This window comes from Pongo abelii, chromosome 9 (assembly GCF_028885655.2).
Source record: "Pongo abelii isolate AG06213 chromosome 9, NHGRI_mPonAbe1-v2.0_pri, whole genome shotgun sequence".
NCBI classification, from domain to species: domain Eukaryota; kingdom Metazoa; phylum Chordata; class Mammalia; order Primates; family Hominidae; genus Pongo; species Pongo abelii.
In genome coordinates, this window is record NC_071994.2 from 13,293,924 (window position 1) to 13,314,437 (window position 20,514).

General features: G+C 54.8%; 4 protein-coding genes across 15 annotated transcripts in view; 2 read left to right on the forward strand and 2 right to left on the reverse strand.

The window, feature by feature from the left end:
• Positions 1-20,514, forward strand: part of FADS3 (fatty acid desaturase 3) — a 227,842-nt gene that overhangs the window by 156,622 nt on the left and 50,706 nt on the right. The window lies entirely within an intron of this gene.
• Positions 540-6,513, reverse strand: FEN1 (flap structure-specific endonuclease 1). 2 transcript variants are annotated; one of them, XM_054524262.2, is made up of 2 exons: positions 5,465-6,513; positions 540-2,438 (listed from the first exon to the last, which is right to left on the reverse strand). In XM_054524262.2, the coding sequence occupies exon 2, from the start codon at positions 2,415-2,417 to the stop codon at positions 1,275-1,277; it is 1,143 nt and encodes a 380-aa protein (XP_054380237.1). In that variant the 5' UTR covers positions 2,418-2,438; positions 5,465-6,513; the 3' UTR covers positions 540-1,274. The 2 variants fall into 2 exon arrangements, with proteins under 2 accessions (XP_054380237.1, XP_002821720.1); XM_002821674.6 differs by lacking the exon at positions 5,465-6,513 and adding an exon at positions 4,766-4,961.
• TMEM258 (transmembrane protein 258) lies at positions 5,034-8,649 on the forward strand. 2 transcript variants are annotated; one of them, XM_002821676.4, is made up of 4 exons: positions 5,034-5,238; positions 7,168-7,277; positions 7,849-7,985; positions 8,537-8,649. In XM_002821676.4, exons 1-3 carry the CDS (start codon positions 5,236-5,238, stop codon positions 7,973-7,975), a joined length of 240 nt encoding a protein of 79 aa, XP_002821722.1. In that variant the 5' UTR covers positions 5,034-5,235; the 3' UTR covers positions 7,976-7,985; positions 8,537-8,649. The 2 variants fall into 2 exon arrangements, with proteins under 2 accessions (XP_002821722.1, XP_054380239.1); XM_054524264.2 differs by lacking the exon at positions 8,537-8,649 and adding an exon at positions 8,295-8,429.
• The window catches only part of MYRF (myelin regulatory factor), a 35,982-nt gene continuing 24,731 nt past the window's right edge, over positions 9,264-20,514 (reverse strand). Inside the window, exons 12-27 of one of the 10 annotated variants that reach the window (XM_024255813.2) lie at positions 20,247-20,447; positions 19,861-19,972; positions 19,198-19,307; positions 18,283-18,443; positions 18,136-18,208; positions 17,775-17,863; positions 17,415-17,483; positions 16,911-16,991; positions 16,676-16,761; positions 16,391-16,582; positions 15,895-16,146; positions 14,154-14,256; positions 13,846-13,920; positions 13,386-13,491; positions 11,897-11,971; positions 9,264-11,709 (exon numbers count right to left, since the gene is read on the reverse strand). In XM_024255813.2, coding sequence (XP_024111581.2) covers positions 11,629-11,709; positions 11,897-11,971; positions 13,386-13,491; positions 13,846-13,920; positions 14,154-14,256; positions 15,895-16,146; positions 16,391-16,582; positions 16,676-16,761; positions 16,911-16,991; positions 17,415-17,483; positions 17,775-17,863; positions 18,136-18,208; positions 18,283-18,443; positions 19,198-19,307; positions 19,861-19,972; positions 20,247-20,447 — 1,866 coding nt within the window. In that variant the 3' untranslated portion in view covers positions 9,264-11,628. Of the gene's footprint in view, positions 11,972-13,385; positions 13,492-13,845; positions 13,921-14,153; positions 14,257-15,894; positions 16,147-16,390; positions 16,583-16,675; positions 16,765-16,910; positions 16,992-17,414; positions 17,484-17,774; positions 17,864-18,135; positions 18,209-18,282; positions 18,444-19,197; positions 19,308-19,860; positions 19,973-20,246; positions 20,448-20,514 lie in introns of all 10 variants that reach the window. The other 9 variants (XM_054524255.1, XM_054524254.1, XM_054524253.1 and 6 more) reach the window with 9 other exon arrangements.

Consider the following 20,514-nt stretch of genomic DNA (forward strand, 5'->3'; position numbering starts at 1 on the left):
TGTTAACTTCAAATGGCCCTGACAGGAATGCTAAAACATCGGACATTCAAATGGGCCAAGCTTTATCAGGATTATAAAACTTTCAAAGTTCAAAAACATGCCATCTCTATGGGAAACAATATCTTGGATTTGAGGTTACAAAAGGAACAAGCAAATGGTTTCTGAATGGCAGCTTTCAGTTTACAAGTAGTGGCAAAGTAAATGCTTGGATGTTATGAGGTAGTTGATCTAAATTGTGAGGCTTTCTTAAAGGCACTCCTTTGATCTCACATGGAGTGAGAGACTAGAAATCTATTCAACATATTAAAACTCCTCTCCCAGCAAGATAAAATAAACAAAGCATCCTCCTCCTAAGGGCTGAAGTTCCATCTAGCTGCTATGGCCATTTTATGGAGCATGGCGCCATCTTGTGGCCACTCTCAAACCAGCCATTGTTAATCGAGTGCAATTACAGCATGTTAAGAGTGAAAAGGAAAGCTATTTGGAGCCATGGTCACTTGGGATATTTTCAAATGTTCTCAAAGAACACGACATTTTGGTTACTTTTAGAATTTTATTGACTTTTTTTCTTCATAACTTTAAAACAAAAACAGCGCATGAAAACCAGTGTCTTATTCCAAAGTCTCAACTCAGCTGATTGCCAGATGAACATCACCATCTTACTCCTCTGAATAACTAGACACAAATTACATAGCAAGTTCGAGTTTCTGCCCACCCAAGACACAGCCAGTAATCAGTCACAAACACAGACACAGTCAACTCCAGGGGCTCCAGCTCTCTGCCTATCTTCTCTCAGCAGTTCCTCCCATCTGCTAAGATGCGCCTTCCTGATGGCGCTCTCTCAAGGTGGGTCAAGGCTGAACAAGACAGAAAAGCACAGTCTAGGTCCACCATCACCTCCCACTGGCCACCAGTTGGCCAGCCAGGAAATCATTTCTGTACATCTTTTGTCTCCCCCTTTTATCTCCCTCTCTCTTCTCCAAAACTTGTTGCTATCTATCACTTTCATGTAACAATGGACTTAGTGTCCATTAAACTGCCTGAGAAGTGGTTTGAGCCTGACATATTTTCCTGAGCTAAAAAAGGAAAAATACCTCTGTGGCCTTCTTGCCATTAAGATCAAGTAAAAAAGGGACTAGCACTACTGAAAAGCGTCACACTAGAAAAGCCTTAGAATCCTCTCTCCACCCCGTGAAGGTTTCTCTAGCTGTAGCTCTTAAGGGTACAAGAGGGCAAATATTCTGGGGTCAAGGAGGTATAATGGGGAAACACATTTATTTTCCCCTTTTAAACTTCCCTGCTGCCCCAGTCTTTGCCTTCTTCTTAGTGGATCCCTTGGGTTCTGGCTCCTTGCGCTTAGCTGAAGAGAGTGAGCCGGTCACCTTGAAGAAATCATCCAGGCGGCCCTGGGTGCTGCCTTGGCGGCTCTTACTCAGCCTCTTGACCCCACTGCGGATTCGCTCCTCAGAGAACTGCTTTTCACCACACATGAACTTGATCAGCTCTTCTTCATTTGGCTCACTCCACTTCAGCTCCACAGACTCTGGGTCCAGCACCTCAGGTTCCAAGAAGAGCTGGTGAGCCTCCTTGTGGAGCCAATTTTCTGGCACAGGGTACTTGTTGGGGTCAAGTCGCCGCACGATCTCCTCGATGCTCTTGTGCTTCTGGATGAGGTCCACAGCCCGCTTGGGCCCAATACCCCGGATACTCTCACAGTAGTCACTGCCTAGCAGGATGCACAGATCCACAAACTGTTCCTGGTTCAGGCCCAGCTCCTGCAGAATCCGGCTCAGGTGGAATTCCTGGATTGGCAGCTTTTTGGCTTCACTGGCAGTCAGGTGTCGCATTAGCACAGGGCTGCCGAAGGTGAGGCAGTCCATGTCCTCGGTAGCCGCAGCATAGACTTTGCCAGCCTTCACCAGGGCAGCACAGCTGGCCTCTGCCTCGCTGGGTGCATCAAGATAAGGGATGCCCATGAGGCTCAGCAGATGTTTGCACTCATCATTGTGCTGCTTAGTGACCTTCACCAGCCGCTTAGTGAATTTTTCCACCTCCTGCTCGGCCCCAGCAGCTTGAGCCTGCTGCAGCTGCTTCTCTGCCTCAGCCCGCCGCTCACTGCGTTTGGCCAGCTCGCCTGACTTGAGCTGTGGCGGCTTGCCATCAAAGACATACACAGGCTTGATGCCGTTCTCCATCATGCGAATGGTGCGGTAGAACATGCCCATCAGGTGGCTGGTGGTCTCACCCTCCTCATTCTGCAGCACATCCCCACCCTGGCGAACAGCAATCAGGAACTGATAAATGCTCATAGAGGCATCAATGGCCACCTTACGGCCAAAGTAGCTCTTGATGTCATTCTCCCGGATGGCACTGGGGGCCACATCAGCAATTAGTTTGGCCAGGCCTTGAATTCCCATGGCAACACAGAGGAGGGATGACTAAAAAAGAAAGGCAAGTCAGAGACAGAGGAAAGGAGAAAGGTTATAACTGGTGTTATCTCACCAACTTCATGCCTTCAACTAAATTCCACACAACAAAAAGGACACCATGTCAGCACTGCTAAAGATAAAAAGATGAACAAGGTCCCCATTCTCAAAAAACTCAGTCTAGCAGGAGAATTTACTCAATAGTAAGGCTCAACGAGTACCAGAAATTGAACCAGGTGCTTAGAGAAATAAGATATTGTTGATATTCTACGGTAGCAGCATTATTTATTATACAAAAAAAAAAACCTGCAACATAGGTCTCCATCAAGGACCACAGAAGGCCAGGGTGCTTGGCCTGGCTTGAGGAGTCCAGGGACCATAATGGCAGACCTGAAAGACAGGCAAATACACCAGCTAAACAAACAGATCTGATTTGTTTTGAGTCTCTGGAGAACCCTGACTAACAAGGTAGCCTTGAAAAGGGATTGCAAACATATCTGAATGGAGGTGATGTGGCTTTCTCACAAGCTTCTCTAAACTCTTTTCGTCATCGCCTCAGCACATAAGAGTTTCTACTTTTATTATAATGTTGCTAGAGTTTCAAGTCTTTCCCTTTGCGTTTTCTCTCCACCACTCAGTCTGAAATGTTAACTCCATGGTTCCTCCCCAGGTCCTGATTTAGGGGTCTGGCATGCTGTAGTCACTGGGCTCAAAAGAGTACTGCACTTCAGAGTTCAGTGTTTCCCAGATAGCAGTGTTTCCCAAATCACCCTCACGATTTTTGCTACTTCCAACTAAAACCTGTACTTTCATTCACTTACAATTTTTTTTTTAAAACTAAACTGGAAAACTCATAAGCAATAATATTTGTGTTCTATTAGTTATATTTTAATATGTGTTAAATGTATAACTATTAAAAAGGATTTTTAGGGGGTGCAATTTAAAATCATCTTGCCATCCTGGCCAACACAGTGAAACCCTGTCTCTACTAAAAATACAAAAAAAAAAAAAAAAAAATTAGCTGGGTGTGGTGGCGTGCACCTGTAATCCCAGCTACTCGGGAGGCTGAGGCAGGAGAATCGCTTGAACCCAGGAGGCAGAGAATGCAGTAAGCTGAGATTGTGCCACTGCACTCCAGCCTAGCAAGAGTGAGACTCCGTCTCAAAAAAATAAAAAAATAAAAAACTCATCTTGTACCCACTGTTGGTATGTGTCCAATACTCCAAGAAATATTCTACTGGGGCCAGGCACGGAGGCTCTGGTCAGTAATCCCAGCACTTTGGGAGGCCGTGGTGGGAGGATCACAGGAGCCCAGGAGTTCCAGGCTGCAGCGAGCTATGATTGTGCCACCACACTCCAGCCTGGGCAACAGAGCAAGACCCTGTCAAGAAAAGAAAAGAAGACAAAACAAAAGAGAAAGAAGAAACGGAAGACTCCATCAGGCCTTTTCATTGTTCCCACTCTTTCTTCACAGGGTTCTTTCTAGAGCATCAATGACTGTTCAATTCTTCTTTCTAATTCAGTCCAAACACTTCAGCATGGCATCACGATCTTTCATGTTCTGGTTCCCAACCTAACCTTACATTCTGGGATCTCAACAGAAAGCTGGAATAAGGCCCGCCTTTTCCCACTTTTCCTTAGCTGTGCCCTCCTCTCGCCATCCTCTCACGCGTCCTTCCAGGTCCATCCCTGGATTATTAATCAATTAATAATTAATGGATAATGAATTATTCATTTGATTAATATGAGTAATTCCCCTGTGAATTGCAGCGGCAAAAGATTCTGGCCTTGAATCTAGGCGCGCCATTTACCATCCGTGTGGCATTACCAAGCCACTGAGGTTTATTTTCTCATCTACAGAAGAAGAACGATTACCATGCCTATCTCTCAGGGTTGCTGCCAGGGTTAACTGAGACAACAGACGGAAACCTCTAATGTCCCCTCTCCAGGCCTGTTCAACCCTTCGGCTCTTGCCTCAAGCCGGCCGCGCTGCTGGAGTGTGGACTGAGGACCAGGCCATGTAGCCCTTGATCCCCTCGCGGCGTCCCACAGACAGGTAGGCAGGGAAGGGGCCTAAACAACTCAAGTGTCAGAAATGTTTCTCGTCCAAAGTCTTAGGAAAAATACAACACGACCGCATAAGGCGGAACTTATTACCGCTTTTCTACAATGGAGGAAAAAGAGGCTCGGCGTTTACGTGACTGGCCCAAGGCTCACAGGGGGAAAAGTGGCGGGACTGCTTGACTGCGAATCCCGCGCACTCCAGACCCCGGCTCCCCACGGCCCCCAGCGCCAAGCGGACCCCGTCGTTCCCGGAGGCGCCTCCCACGGGGTCTCACCTGGCCTTTGGGACACGAGGCCTCGGCGGCTAAAGCTTGGTTCGGGGTTGCCCCGGGCAGGCGGTCCTAAACCCGCTCTCCCTTCTCAGCTTAGCGGCGGGTCGCCTGACGTTCAGCCGCCTTCCAAAGCCCGCGCTCCCGTCACGTGACCTGCTTGCCACGCACAGCCTCTTGGGGCGTGTAGTGCACACTGCGTCCCCTCAGACGGCTGCTCTCATGGCAACCAGTCCCTCCAGGGAGAACAGAGTCTCTCAGCGACCCTGGCGTACCCTTCTCCACCGCTTGTCCCCACTCCACCCACACCAGGTCCCCGCAGGCCCCTGCTCCCTCTACACCCTAAATCGCAGGACTACAAGTCCCTCAATGCCACTTGCTCCGGAGGCACTTCCTTTTCCGGTTGTGCTGGGCGCCTGCTCCTGCCGACGTGTTCTTCCGGTGGCGGAGCGGCGGATTAGCCTGCGCGGGGCAAAATGGTGAGATCGTTGAGGGGAGTTCCAGACGGAGATGCGAGGACCCCTCGGGGTCTGACCCACACCGCGCTTCTCTCCTTAGACGCCGGAGATCCAGAGGGCTAGACGCTCCTGGAACCTCCGGCTTGGGCTGAAGGGTGGGGAAGGGGGAAGCCCCTTGCCATGAACTCCTTAGGTTTCTGAGCTCGCGTTTTCTAAGGGTGAGAGGCGTGGGGCGAAGTTTGAATACCTTCTAGTTTGTATATCTCTGTTATCGGTGGTGTGTTATCTTTATCTGGAAAGTTCTTCTGTCGAACCCGTGCCCATCCTACAATGCCCTGGGCAAATGTTTCTTGGTGAAGCACTTCCAACTCTCAGGCACTTGGCCAGACTCTCCTAGGAGCGCCCACAGCCTCTACAGATCTCTGGCCACGTTCCATGGACTTCTTTGTTTTCGGCCACGCCTCCTAGTGACCACCGTCTGACGCGCATCTAGCTCTGGGATGATGTCTATTCATCTTTGTATTCCCAGTGCCAAACAGGGCCCGTAATTGGAAGCTCAATAAATGGCAGTGATTGTCTTTATCATTTTGGGGGAAGGGGGCCGTGATTGTTTACTGAATTGAATTCCAGTGTCTCAGAACAATGGGGGCAGTTTAGTTCTCTGGAGTTGTTATGTTCTGGATTTTAGAAGCATTGGCTGACGGGTGACAATGAAGTTAACATTTGTACAGATCTTTACGTTTACAGCCCTCTTTCATAAAAGGCATTATCTCATCATCTTCCCTACAGCCTTAGGAAGGAAGCAAATACCTATTGAGCAAAATACTCCCTGCCAGGCACTAGGTGCTTTGATTCATCATCTTTCTTATTTTTCAGTCCTGTGAAATAGATATTGCAATCACTTTACTCAGACTCAGATTACTCAGTAGAACCAGAACTTGAACGTCTTGACCATAGCTCACAAGATTCCATAATAGCATAGGTAGTGAGGAAAATACTGAATTGGAAATTGAGGGCCAGGCGCGGTGGCTCACTCTTGTATTCCCAGCACTTTGGGAGGCCGAGGCGGGCGGATCAGGAGGTCAGAAGTTCAAGACCAGCCTGGCCAGCAACGTGAAACCCTGTCTCTACTAAAAATACAAAAAATTAGCCGGGCATGGCGGTTCACGCCTGTAATCCCAGCTGCTTGGGAGGCTGAGGCAGGAGAATCACTTGAACCCAGAAGGCGGAGCTTGCAGTGAGCCGAGTTCACACCACTGCACTCCAGGCACTCCAGCCTGGGTGATAGAGCAAGACTGTCTGAAAAAAAAAAAAAATTGAGCCTGGGCGCGGCAACTCACACCTGTAATCTCAGTACTTTGGGAGGCCGAGGCAGGCAGATCACCTGAGGTCAGGAATTTAAGACCATCCTGGCAAAACCCCATCTCTACTAAAAATACAAAAATTAGATGTGGTGGTGCGCACCTGTAATCCCAGCTACTCGAGAGGCTGAGGTGTGAGAATCTCTAGAACCCGGGAGGCAGAGGTTGCAGTGAGCCAAGATCGTGCCACTGCCCTCCAGCCCAGGCGACAGAGTGAGACGCCGTCCAAAAAATGAGACTCCGTCAAAAAAAGAGATATTGAGATCTGGGTACCACCAGTCAGTGACTTACAGCAGGGGTTCTCAGCTTGGTGTCTATAGGCACTGGTCCACAAAGCTCCGGAAATTGTAGGCAAACTTTTTCTTGTATGTGGTTTTTCTCAGGCAGAGAGTTTGTACCTTTAGTCACATTTTCATAGTGGTCAGATCATTGGCCTCAGAAAATGCTAAGGACCATTGATCTGCAGCTATATTTCTGGGCTAAAATCAGCCTCTTTCACAGCAGCACCAGGCTCCTTGATAACCCCGCGTTCTCTCCAGGCTGAAATCATGGGATTCTTTGATAGCTGTGATCTCTTGCCCTCCTCTAGGAGCTCGAGGCTATGAGCAGATATACCAGCCCAGTGAACCCAGCTGTCTTCCCCCATCTGACTGTGGTGCTTTTGGCCATCGGCATGTTCTTCACCGCCTGGTTCTTCGTGTATCCTTTCACTGAGCAGCCAGAGGACCAGCATTAGTGATGTGGGAAGCTCAGGGAGAAACCACGCTAGGTACATGGACCCCGCCGGTTTTGTACATTGGATTGGGGCTGAGAGAAGGTAAGGAGGAGAGGAGGGCTGGTGATGCCCAGGGGCAGGTTATGGCCTTATTTCCCAAGTTCAGGTGAGCTCAGTTTGTTCTTTGGATTTCCAAGACGGTGAGCAGGGGGCCTGGCTGGAGTGGAGGTGGGGAATAGGGGTGCTACAGTTGGAAAGGTGGTGTAAGGAAGGGTGCACTCAGGTGTCAGGAGGTCTGAGGGCTAGTCCCAGCTCTGGCCCTCATAAGCTGTGTGACCTGGGGCAAGTGACCTAACTCCTCTGGGTCTCATTTTCTTCATGGCAGTGGAGTACCAGAGTCCAAGGCATCTCTTAGGCCCCTCTGCCTGGCTGCTCTGAGCCAGATAGGCCTCTCAGAAGGCATTGAGCCAATACTTTTCTCCTCAGAGTGCCGTGGGCTGGGCTCTGTGCACTCCACAGTCCACCCCTTCGCTTTGCCTTAACTGCTGTGCCCAGTTACGAGGTCACCTCTACCAAGTACACTCGTGATATCTATAAAGAGCTCCTCATCTCCTTGGTGGCCTCACTCTTCATGGGCTTTGGAGTCCTCTTCCTTCTGCTCTGGGTCGGCATCTACGTGTGATCACCCAAGGGTAAGAGCTGCAATGGGATGGACACGTGAGCCTCCAAGGCATAGCCCAGGGAAGCCTCCCCAGAGTCAGGTCAGCAGGGTCCTTAAAGCTCTTACCAGCATGACCTCTTGGTTGATGGAGACAGATTCAGTGGAATGGGTAGGGACACTAGACATTTGTGCCTCTTTCCCTGCCCCTCATATGGAGTTGAGCCAAATGTGACTTTGTCAGTTCTGAGCTTACATGGCCCAAGGCCTTGATCTTCCTTTGGGATGTACCACGTAGAAGTGTGGACGCAGGCATCCCATGGTTGTACATTTACATTCTTAGAAGTCAGACCCCAGTGACTTGGAGAGGCTTCTGGGAAGTCAGCTGGCTGAAAGGGGGTCAAGATCCAGGGCTTAAAACTTGCTGCAGACAATCTACCAAACAGGCCACTGGGAATCAGCTGTGGTGGCTCATCCTCAGAGGTGTGTGCTCGATAGCCCTTGCCCCAGGAGCACAGGGGTGCAGGGAGAGAAGGAGGAAAGAAGGGCCATTGGTCTCATTTTGATACCCCTCTCCTCTTTTAGGTAACAACCAGATGGCTTCACTGAACACCTGCTTTTGTAAATTACTTTTTTTTTTTTTTACTGTTGCTGGAAGTGTCCCACCTGCTGCTCATAATAAATGCAGATGTATGGCAGTCCTGTCTGGGGCCCATTCTGCGGGGGTGGTGGGGTGCTGGGACCTACATTGCTTCCCCAATCTCTTCCCCTTTCCCATTTCTCATCTGCCTTTCACAGTTCCTGCTGCTGATTTACTTAAGGGGGATGAGATTTGTGTGGCACCGGTGTTTTGTCATTGGAATTTAAGGCTTACCTGTGGATAGGGTCTGGGCCTACCCTTTTCTATTGTTTCTAGGACAAACTTCTCTAGGAACCCACATCGGTCCATTCTGCCCTAGGCCAGTCCCTGCCGTAAACATAGCCACCCTTCTCTGTGCTGGGACATCCTCACCATGCTCAGCTTGTCCCTCTAAGAAGGCTTTTCCCCTCGGTGGCTACTTTTAATGCAGGTGGGCAGCAGCGGGTGCGGGGGAGGGGAAGGTGTGGCCATGGGAGGGGCTGATGAGTCCACTCCTAGCCCCAGTATGAAGCTAAGAGGATAAGGGGTATGAAGCATCCATTTGGCCCTCTGGTTCAGGAGCTCAGAGATTCCAGGCTTCTCAGGAAGAACTTTGAATTCCAATTGGCCCTAGCCTCATAGGTGACTCCTCTCCCACCAGACCAATCCCAAGAAGAGACAAGGAGGCAAGCTCAGATACAAAGCAGTATTTATACATTTATTTATATATGTATATTTACTTCAGAAGAAAAGAACATTTCGGGGACAGGAAGCAAGCAGGCCCGGGGCTGCTTCCCTCACTGCCCACCTCAGAGTCAGAGTTGGCACACGATAAATACCAAGCTCAGGGAGAAGAACTGGGAGTTAACTGGGAGGTAGGGGGCGCTCTATGCACACGCAGGCTTCTAAGGGGGCAAGGTATGGGCAGGAGGATTTGCACTGGGAGGCCCTATGTACAGCTTGAAGCTAGGGGGAGATTAGCCCAGTGGCTACAGGAACAAACGCCAAAGGAGAGAGAAGGGAGGGATGACCTGCTGGACCCCAGGGCAGGGACGGGGCCAAGACACACACCATTGCCAGCCGGGCAGCTGGCAGCTTCTAGCAGGTGGCCCACTTACCTTCCCTGAAGCCCTTTTACCACAGGCTTAAGGCAACTTTGGTCCAAGGTTGACCCCCTCAAGCAGCTTGGAGCCCCAGCCTGGCCCCAACTCCTGCACTGAGGAACCCCTCCCCAGGCATGGAAACAGAGCCAGCTGCTAACGGGTTTGGGGCTGTGCTGTGTCCAGGTGGGCTCCAGGGGGTAGTGGACAGTCACTTTCCAGTTAAGGACTGAGGGGCTGCAGTCCAAGAACATGAACCCCCATTGAGGAAGCCCAGGAATCCTATTACACGGAGTGGGGCTCGGCAGTTTTAAGGCATAGGGAGGATTCCCCCAGTGGGAGGGAGAACAAAGTCATCCTAAGGAAGGCTCAGCCCCTGCATGGTATGGGAATCGTAAAATTCCTATGTCAGCGGAACCAAATTGGGGAGGGGGCTGGGAGGAAGCTATCCCTGCTATTCCTGCATCCCCGTGCTGTTCCTTATCCTGAGGACAAGTGCTTTGAGATCAATGGCAAAAGGGGGCCTGCAGTTCATAGGCTTCAAGGATTCAGCTCCACTATAGAAAGGCCTCCCATTCAAAGCTGAGAATGAGTGGTGGGACAGGGGCAAGGCCTGCTTCCCAAAGTGGTGGCAGCATACCACAGGGCAAGGACAGCAATTCCCTTTCCCATTTCTGGACCCATGGCAGACATGGCTAAATGAATACCACCCTCCTTCCATGAGCCTGGATGTAGCCTCAGAATGCACCAGGCACCACTAAGAAACTTGAAGGTGGCACTTAAGATACAACTTCTTCCCTAACCCAGGGTCTTGGTGGTCGGGAGTGGGATGGGTGTCTGAGGCTCCCTGGGAGGGATCAGAGTCAGAGCCCTGTCTTTGCAAGTGTCACACCCCTGCTCTGGCCCACTGAGCTTTCTAGCTCCACCCTTCCACTCCTTCCTGCCCTGGTTTAAGTGCATTTAGTAATTACTTCATTAATAACGCAAAAGCTACTTGCATCTGCCCACCAGCCAAGACCAGGCTGCTGCTTGAGGGATTCCTGCTCCTCTGCTCAGAGAGAATGATGTGGTCACTGATCACTGTGAGCTCCAGATGCTCCCAGGAACGCAGGCAGTGAAGCTGCAACACCATCTGGGGGCTCAAAGGGAATTTCCTCTTCCTGGATATTCCTGGTTCAAGGCTCTAGGGCTTACCTGGCCCACTGGCCCCTACTGGTTCAGGCCTGGGAAGGGCTGAGGGTGGCTTCACCAGGCACTGAGTAGACTTAAGGCACAAAGTCAGTTTCTCCAACCCATCCAGGGCTGGCCTCGGCTGCCCTGGGACTTCTTTGGAGCCAAGCCCTCCCAGGGAGAAGAAACCTCCTGGGCCACACTTAAAGCTTAGAAGTCCGAGTCTGGCGTAACAGGCAAACCCCAGAAAGTCCACTACCAAGCCATCCCCCAGGGAACAGCTTTAAGGGGGAGAGCCGTCTGCCCTCCATTGACTCATGGGGGTCCACCCAAGTCTCTTAGGGCTGGATCCAAGCCCCTTGCTGATCTCAAAGGTGGACAGGTCCTCTCTCCAAGAGGGTTGGCTCCAGTCTCAAAAGGGGAGGCAAGGGAGAGTGGGCTCTGAACAAATCAGGGCCACAGGCTTCCCCTTCCCTCCAGGGCACCTGAACCAGCCCTCCAACCACCACATCTGGAAAGAGGTAAACTGGTCCTGTCCTGGCCCCTAGGGGGTACCAGGCAGGAAGGCCCAGCAAGTCTCTGGCTCTCAGGTTCCCTCTGTGCCGTGAGGGGCGACCAGCTGGAACAGCAACTCCAGTGTGAAGACTTCCAGTTTCACCAGTCTCGGGTAGGGCCAGTGAACAGCAGAGCTGGCCTGCAGCGGGCTCCAGTGTAACACCATTGCATCCAGTGTTGGGGGTACCTGGGCACCCCTGGTCCCTGGTGTGGTGCTGCCTCAGGAGGGCGGCTCAGTCACACAGGCGGTAGAAGTGGAAGTAGTAGTCTGCGGCTGGCTGGGCGAGAGCCTCTGAACTGCAGTTGGCCTGACCCTGGGTGGAAGGAACGTGGGAAGGTGAGGCGGCTCTGGGGGTGCGGGGCAGACGGCACTCCCTGCTGACATTGCTTGACACTGTGCCCCAGCCCTACCACATACTGTGCAAACCCCCCATTCCTCAAGCCCCATGTCGCAGACAGGGGTGCCCAGACCTCCGGGGTAGGTGGGATGCCCCTGCTCACCAGCAGTGCCACCCGGAAGTGGTAGGTGAATTCACGGAAGGACAGGATGGTTATTAGCCACTGGTGAGAGGTGCCCTGGAGAGAAGGGAGAGAGGGGTCAGGACAGACTGCTGCCCTTATCCCAACCAGCATCTCTCACCACGGCTGTCGCAGTCCTGGAGTCTGTGGGGAGTTTTATGAAGGAAAAAAGCAGAGAACTTTGAAGAGATGGGAAGGAGCATGTTCTGCTTTGGCAGAAGGAGCAATGGCAGCTACTCCATGCAGACCGTGCCCGGGACTGGCAGGTCCACAGCCACCTCCACCTGGCCCCAGCCTCCTTCCCAGTCCTGTTGTGCTGGGTTCCCTCACCCATTATGCTCTGGGCACATCAAAGTATTTCATTAGCCCCATCCTCAGTACAATCCAGTGACACAGTGCTGCTACTAGCCCCATCTTCTGGATGAGGAAACTGAGCCACTTCCTAAAAATCACACAGTGTGGCAAAATCACACAGCTGGGATTCAAACCCAGGTCTGTCTGGCTGTCTCCCTCACAGGGTGGCATGCAGCCTGGCCTCAGGCAGCTTGCCCATCTACCTGAGGCTTTGGCTGTGTGTCTGTGATGTGGTTTCAGGCCCGAGCACCTTGTCTGCTGCATGTCTAGCTGGGCTCTCCCTCTCTCTCGGACACTGTCTCTTCTGCAGGGCCACGGGGCTCGGGCCTCCCTCAGAAGCACCCCCACCTCTGTTGGAGGTGCTTTCTGCACGTCTTTTCTGCCTCACTATAGAGTACGTTCTTGGAAGTCAAAACCTGTGTCTATTCCACCTCTCTCCCCTGCAGCTGGGCCCACCCAGCACAGGGCCTGGGACAGATGGGGCCCCAATCAGTATTTTCTGAGTAAACACAGGAATGGGCGAGAAAAAATAATCACTACTTCCCTTCATTTGTCCTGAGAGTCTTCTCCCATGGCCTCTTAGGCTCAAGGAGAAACTGGGGGTCCATCGGCCCCAGGGACTGTTATAACTTCAGGTTACCTGGCCAGGGAGGAGCTCGCCATCCAGTTCTCCCGGAAGAGGTGGCCAAACATGGAACTTGAGGGGCCCTCTAATGCTGCACATCTAGCTGTGCCACTTCCCCAACCTGAGCATGAGGTTGGCTCCTTCCTGCTTCTGCAGACACCTCCAGTGAGCCACAGCCCTCCCCACCATGGGCTCCCAGACACCCGCCTGTTTCCATCATTGCACTCATCCACATTAGCGCCTGCGATCTGCTTTCTTCCCCAGGTCTCCAGCACGGCAGGGCCGGGAGATGCTCAGCAGAGTGGAATGAACAAACACGGGCACGCGTGCCCCTCCCTGGGACACAGAGGCCCAGGCCCCAGAGTGTCTCTTGTGGAGATGGCTTCACTCTATAACTCCCAGCTTCTGCTCCTTGCCCATTTGGGGGCCCCGTTGTGCCAGGAGAGAAGCAGCTCGGGCCTGGCCAGCCCGCAGCTTCCCAGTCGCACCTACCTGGGTGTCCTGGTGGGTGTGGAGACCCTGTGGAAGGCCCCCCTCCTCACATGGCTGCTCCTTTGACCTCAGGCTGCACAGCACCACAGACACGGGGGAGGAGGAGCTGTAGACAGGCCCAGTTACCAGAGAAATGAGGTTCTGGAGTCCCTCAACCCCAGCCCCTTCCCAGCCAGCCTGCCACACACCTCTGAATCTCCACCCAGCCTGAAACACCGCATAATAACCAGGGCCCTCGAACAAAACCTTTCCCATCGACCATCCCATGTGGTCCTCAGCCCATGAGGCCAGGTCATTTAGCCAGTTAGCCACGAAGTAGGCAATGAAGTCAGCACTCATCCCACCGTGCAGGAAATACCAGAGACTCTCCGGCTGTCCTCAGACTTGGCTGTTCTGAGGCTCTGCGGGAGATTCTCCCTAGCTCCCCTCCTGCCTCCCACTCCCCCGCGCCGGCACTCACTTCATCTGCAGAGTCAGGCTGAGGTGCAGTGGGGTGCCGCTGCTGACAGGGATGTGGTAGGTGAAGTTCCCAGGCCTGCAGGGGCAAAACTGGCACCTTAGCCTGAGGGCACCCTGCCGCCACCACCCCCCCTGCCATGGACTCCTCAGCCCCCAATCTGTACCGGAGCCCCACAGACGCCTGGAAAGGGGCTGCCCTGCCTTATGGGGGAGGCTCCTCCCTGAGAGGGCAAGTTCTGGGCGATCTGTACCACCTGGGCTCATGTCACCTGAGGACCTCCCTGGGTGAGGGGAGGGAGCCCAGCCCACCTGCAGGCATCCCCTGGAGCACAGTACTGGGAGGTGATGGGCATCGAATTCTCCAGCACCTGGATGGAGGTCAGGGAGGGCACCGGCTCTGCAAGGAGAGAGGCTGTTGGGGCAGGAGTAAGGTGACAAGGCAGGACACAAATGAGAAGCAGGCAAGTCTTTCCTTGCCAGACTTGGAGCAGTCACTCACACCTTAGTATGAATAAGTTCCAGGTTATTTTTTTCCAGACCTCCACAATGGCCAGCATCACACTACACCCTTTCCTCAGCAGCCCTAGGACTACTCAGTTCCCGTGAGCCTGACGTCTGCCTCAAAAGAACTGGAACGCCCAGAAGTAGGGATGGGTCTTCACATCCCTTGCTAGGTGTGCAGGAGCCCACTCAAGGCCTCTGTTCCTGACTGCGGGCATCTCTCCCAGTTCTGGGTTCAGAAACGTCAGTTACACTGGTAGCTTGAAATCAGCAGTGTTGACAGCATCACACAAATCAGGCTCCCCTCTGCCCCGAGGCCGATGATTACACCGCTACCAGCAAGCTGCTCCTTGCAGCCTCCCTGAACAAACCAACTGCAGGCTGGCTGGCTGGGTAGGGGTGGGACTGAAGTGTGACAAGCCAGATGGGGGAGACAGGCCTTCTTGCTCATCTAGTTCACATACAGTCTTGCTGCCGCCTGACTATCCACCCAGGAAGGGGGAAGCCGGGGCCGCTGAACATTTGCTGGACCTGGTACGTTTTCAGCTCTGAGGCATGACCCAGGGACCCAAGGACCCCAACAGGATCCAGGACACCCTGTGTGGTCAGGACAGGTATCAGATACATACTGGGCAAATTCCAAAGGTCTTTAAAGAGTCAGCTCAAATGTCACCAACTCCAGAGAAGTTTTCCCTGATCCTCCCCACCTTCGTCCGGATTAAGTGTCCTCCTCAGTCCCAAAGCTACCTGCATGTCCCCTCAGAGCCTCATCACACTGCTGTGTTTTCATCTCTGTGAGGTCTTTGGGGACAGGGGGGTGTCTGTCTTCATCACCCCCAGTTCCCTGTACAGAGCCAGCCACAGAGTGGCAGGCAGCTCAGTAAACGGGTGCCTGGCAAACATCTCCCCCGTGGGGTTCCCCCATCACATTGAATTTCCATCTCTGTAAGCCACATTTTCCAGGCTCTCTTTTTCTTGAAGCCACAAAACCCATCAAATCAAAGTTGGTGAGAGCAGAGCTGCCTGGTTGAAGCCAGGAAGCCTCCCAGCCTCCCCTTCAACCCCCAGGGCAGCCCCCAGTGCAGCCCCCAGGGTACCTCAGAGGAACCTAGTTTGAAAACTGCAATAAAAGGTTCTGTAGCTTTCTTAAAACCAAAGATCCAAGGTTTGGGAAACAGTAGGGGAGACCTGGTGTAGCACCCTCCTGGTGCTGGCATGGTGAAGGAGGAGCCAGGCTCGGGATCAAATACAAGCCCTGCCTCGGAAGGGCTGTATAACCCTGGGCAGGTCACTTCACCTTAGTCTCCATCCCATTTCTTCAGCTGAACAATAGGAACAACAATTCGTTTCTCGCAGGAGTGCTGTGAGGACTAAATGGGATGATCTATGTAAGGCTGCAGGCATGATTCCTGATCCTTATTCTGTGCTCAGCAAATGTCTATTGACTGACAAGTCTGAACCCAGACAGTCACATGACTGGGCTGAGGTGGGCCCTGGCCAGTGAGCCTTGCCAGGCTGGGCTGGGTAGTGTCAGGGGTACGGCAAGTACCTGACTGGCCCTGGGCCCAGGTGGGCTGAGCAGGGCCCACGCTGGACTGGAGGGCCCCTCGGCGGGCCCGGCCATGGAAACCAAGGCTGGGACTGTTCTTGGCTTTGCCCTGCCCCCCAGGGAAGGGGACTGCAGGGCTGGCCAGAGGCTCCAGACTCTTGTGATGCTTGGAGTGGCCAATGCCATTGACTGAAAGACCCCAGGACTTGGCTCTGATGTTGGTGACTGGCAGAAGGGCCATCTGGCTGGGGCCTGTGGATAGAACCAGGGACAGGCTAAGAAGAGGGAGGCTGGCTGCTTCCTGTCCAGCTGTCTCTAGGGCCCCCACAAGACTGAGTGAACCCCATGTGTCTCTTGGTCCTCTCAGGGGAACTTCCCAGTCATTGTCCAGAGCCTCGTTCTAGGCTCCAGGAGACCCTCCCACCAATGAGTATTTGGGCCTTTCTCTCTACTCAGGTAGCCCCCGCCCCAAGCCCCAGCCCAGAGAAAGCCTTACCTGAGCGGTTGGTGCTGGGGCTGGGACTTGGGCTGAGAACATGGCCAGGGTTAAAGCTGGGGCCAAGACTAGGACCAGTGGTAGGGTTGGTGGTGGGTGAGGAACAGCAGATGACAGGGCAGGGGTGGCTAGAACACATGTCCAAGGTGCGGACAGCAGAACCTGGGGCTGAGCTGGTGAGGCTGGTGGTCACTGAGGAGGCCAGAGGCTGTATGAGCCGGAGGAGCCCCCGAAACAGAACATAGCAACCTCCCTGTCCCACCCCAGACCTGCCCACACACGCACCCAGCAGCAAAGAGGGCTGTATGCCTGGTAGCCCAGTGGTCACGGGGGACTGTCGGAGCTGCGTGGTCCCAAAGCTCTGGCTGGACCTGCTGGGGAAGGATGGGCTGAGCTCAGAGGGGCTGGGAGAGCTTGAGGGGAGAGGGCCTGACAGTCCTGGAGAGGCAGAGAGGGAGGGGAGGGAGGCAGGAAGAGGGGCAGCAGGAGCCAGAGGAGAGGGGCGCCGGTCAGCACGTACCATGGGCACAAGGCCTTACTCCCCCCAGGGGGCTGGGGCCGGAGCAGGGCCAGGAGACAGGAAGTGGACACGGCAAAAGAGCTAAGGGGCAGCAAAAAGGCAAAGGGTGAGACAGGCAAAGGGGAAGAGAGAAGAGAAGACACAGTCAGAGGTGGCCCCAGGAGCTGGGGGTGACAGTGGGCTCACAGAGCCCAAGGCCCTGCCCTGGCCCTCCTTCCCCCTACCCCATGTTCCAACCCCAGCCCCTCAGACAGCCCTGACTCGCAGGCCCAGCTACCTGGAGGGGCACTAAACAGGCCAGACAGAAACATCGGCGTCAGCAGGGACTGGGAAAGGCTGCCCACCCCCCAAGGAGGCCCTCCCTGGACCCCCACAGCACCCCAGCAGGCTGAGAGGCTAAGGATGAACTCCTTTAGAGAAGACAGTCTCATGGCTCTCCGACCTGGGACTGCCCACCAAAGCCCCACCTGGCCTGGTGGCTTGGCTTGGCCTCCAGGAACCTACCCATCAGTGTCTACCAGGTCCTCCTCTGTGCGCAGGCTCAGCACGTACAGTGTGGACATGGACACCACGCTGGAGCCACAGAAAAGGGTGACCGTTAGAGCTGGAGCCACCATCCAGTGCCCTCTCTCTAGGACAAGGCTGTGGTCCTTGCTCCTGAGGCTGGGCTCCCAGGTGATGCCTGCAAAATGGGTCACCCCAGAGGGGAAGAGGCAGAAAGGCCCACCTCACCGAGACCTCAGCTGCCTGATCTCCCAAGCTACATCCTCCTCTTCCGCCAGGCCTGAGCCCATGGGCAGCTGACTCCACTGGGCAGCTCCACTTCCCTAGTCAGCCACCCTGAGAGCCCAGGGGACAAGTCACCTGAAGGCCATGACCACCACCAGGGCGATGATGGTTCCCTGCAGGAAGCGCTGGCTGATGCAGGCCTGGTCCGGAACCACGGACGATGACTGAGGACCAAGAGGAAAAGTGCAAATGCAAAGAGGGCCAGCCTGAGGCTGCCCCCAGTGGGCTCTGCTGGAGGTCGGGGGGGCGGTTAAGGGGGTGCCCCGTTTCCCCAGTGGGCAAAGGAAGAAGAAAGAGAAACAGGGCTGGGAGGGCTACAGAGTCACAAGGAGAGGGAAGCGCCAGAGGCAGTGAGGCTGGAGAACTGCAAGCCGGAAAGGGAGGCCACAAGGGGGGCCCCCTTTCCAACCCGCCTGCCATCCCTGCTCACCCTTACCTTGCTGGCCACCTTGGGGGGCCTCTTCTTGTGAGGGACACTGCCTGCCCGGCTGAACTGGCTCCCTGCATGGCTGCAGCAAGAGGGCCAGGATCAGGGGTGTCCCTGGGAAGAAGGGTCTCACCTTCCCTCACCCCGCACCCCTACCTGAAGGCGCCCGAGCTGCCGGTGGACTTGAGGCTGTCGAGCCGCCGCAGCTTGGCCAGCTTGTGGCTCCAGCGCTCCAGCTCATCAATGCGCGTCTCCAGGTTGTCTGTCAGCTTGCAGAGCTCCTTCACGGCCCCCACATTCTCCATGAAGATGCGCTCCTGCCATGGGCCATGGGCCATGGGCCAACACAGAGGGCCCAGTCAGCCCCGGGAGCCCCAGGCTTCCAGACATCAGGGGGCAGGATGGGCGGCCACTGTCCTTGGCCACTGAGAGGCCCTCAAAGCCTCCCTACCTGGGCGGGCCCCTCCAATCCAGCCTCATCTCCCACAGCTCCTGTGCCTGTCTCCAAGCAACAACTTCACCTGGGCTGTCCCACCTACCTGAATGGCCCTCCCCACTCCCTGCCAGAGCTCTCGTCTCCTAAGCCTGAAGGCTGCAGCCCCGGGATCTGCCCCCTCGGATGACTGGTGTCTCAGTTGTCAGCACTTTACTATTCAGCTGGGGTGGAGACCTATTACACGCCTCCTTGGCGCCCAGACTCAGGACAGGTAAGTGACAAACGTCGTCCTCACAATAAACCACGTATTTCAGCCTGGAGATAACCATACAAGGATGTCTTTGCAGTTCTATTACCCGCCCTCATTTTACTGGGGGTGGAAGGCCATGGCCCTCTGCAGGGTTTCTCTTGCCCTTGATCACACAGGCTCCAGGGGCCAAATCCCTACCCACTCATCTCCTTGAACACTCACCCCTCCCTGTGGGGTTCAGAGGGCGCTCTGGAGGCAGCATGAGAGCCGAGGGTGCTCCTGCCTCTGCTCTGCAGTGCCCCCCAGTATCTATGGAGGTGATGAGTGTCCCCCAGCTGGCTCCCCCCTTGCCTCTGGGCTCCCTCCCATTCCCCCACCCACAGACCTTGTTCACCACCAGGAAGTTCTCTATGGTTTTCCCATTGGCAAATATCATGTCTCCGGTGTCTTTCACAGCCTCAGGCAAGATCTCCTTCACCTCCTGAGCGATGACACCTGGGGGCAGGGCACAAGCCAAAGATGGGTGGGGGGGATGGTAAAGGGCTGTTCACAGCTCTGTAATGTACGGTTGGAGCAGGATTGGAGAGGGTAAAGTTCTGGAACCCAGAGATTTGGATTCCAAGGAGCCCTGGAGCAGGGGGATCCCACGAACCAGTGTTCACAGGATTGCAATTCCAGGGCTCAGGTGTAAGGTTCCCGGGCTGGGGTGGGGCGGATTCCTGGGGGTAAGGATCCCAGGGGTGGTGGGTAGTATTCTGGCAGGTTAAAGGTAGGATTCATCTAGCGCGAAGGGCGAGGGTCCCTGGGCCGCGATTCTGATTCTCGGATTTCCACTGACAATGGGGCGAGGTTCCGGGGACCTGGAGAGGTGCGATTTTCCGAGGTCTGAGGGGCGGGACTTCTAGAAGGCATGATTCCCAGGGGCGCAGTTCCGGGAGTCAAGAGGAGGGGTTTCTGGGGGTAGGATTTCCAGGTGACGGGGGCGAGGTCACTGAGGCCCGAGGTTTCTGGGTTTCCGGACCCCAGTCCGCACCAGCCCGGTCCCTACCTGTCTCTGGCGCGGTGGCCTCGATGCCCGCGCTGGCGGCGAACTCGGGCTTGTATCTGTAGTGCACCAGCCGCATGCGCGAGATCCTCTTCAATTGCTCGGTGGTGTCCACCTGCGGGGAGCCAGGCCCGGGAATGAACCTCTCCCCTCCTGCGGCCGTCCCGGAGCAGGACCCGGAGCCCAGGAGGGCGGCAACCTGGAGGCTGCAGTGCGGAGAGGAGACCCCACTCCTGGAGTCGTTAGATCGGGATTCGAGGCCAGCCTCCCTCCCTTCCTTCCCCGGCAGCCCCGCCTTTCCGCGTGGTCACGCCCCCTCCCCAGGAGCCCCGCCCCGGCGGCCCGCTCCAGCCTCTGGCCCCGCCCGGGCCCCATAGCCCTGTCCCCACCTCCTGCACGTGTTCCTTGGCGCGCAGGTCGGAGGGGTGCATAAGCGAGCCCATGACCTTGACATTCCCGTGCACAACCAGCGCCTCATCCGGCCGGTCTGTGTTGATGCCCACGCGGCCGTGGTGGAAGACGGTGTCGGGCACCTGTGCCCGCTGCCACAACACATCGCTGTCGCTCTCGAACTGGCCTGGGTTGGAGGCCTACCGCGAGTTGGGGCTGGATCAGTCCTGGGGGATAGGGAGGGGACCTGCAGGGCCCTGGGAGCAG

Excerpts from the sequence above, each read along its gene's own strand:
- TMEM258 (XM_002821676.4), top strand. Across the intron at positions 7,278-7,848 it reads TTCACCGCCTGGTTCTTCGT|TTACGAGGTCACCTCTACCA; the intron begins GTATCCTTTCAC and ends TGCTGTGCCCAG.
- FEN1 (XM_054524262.2), bottom strand. The coding sequence starts at position 2,417 with ATGGGAATTCAAGGCCTGGCCAAACTAATTGCTGATGTGGCCCCCAGT.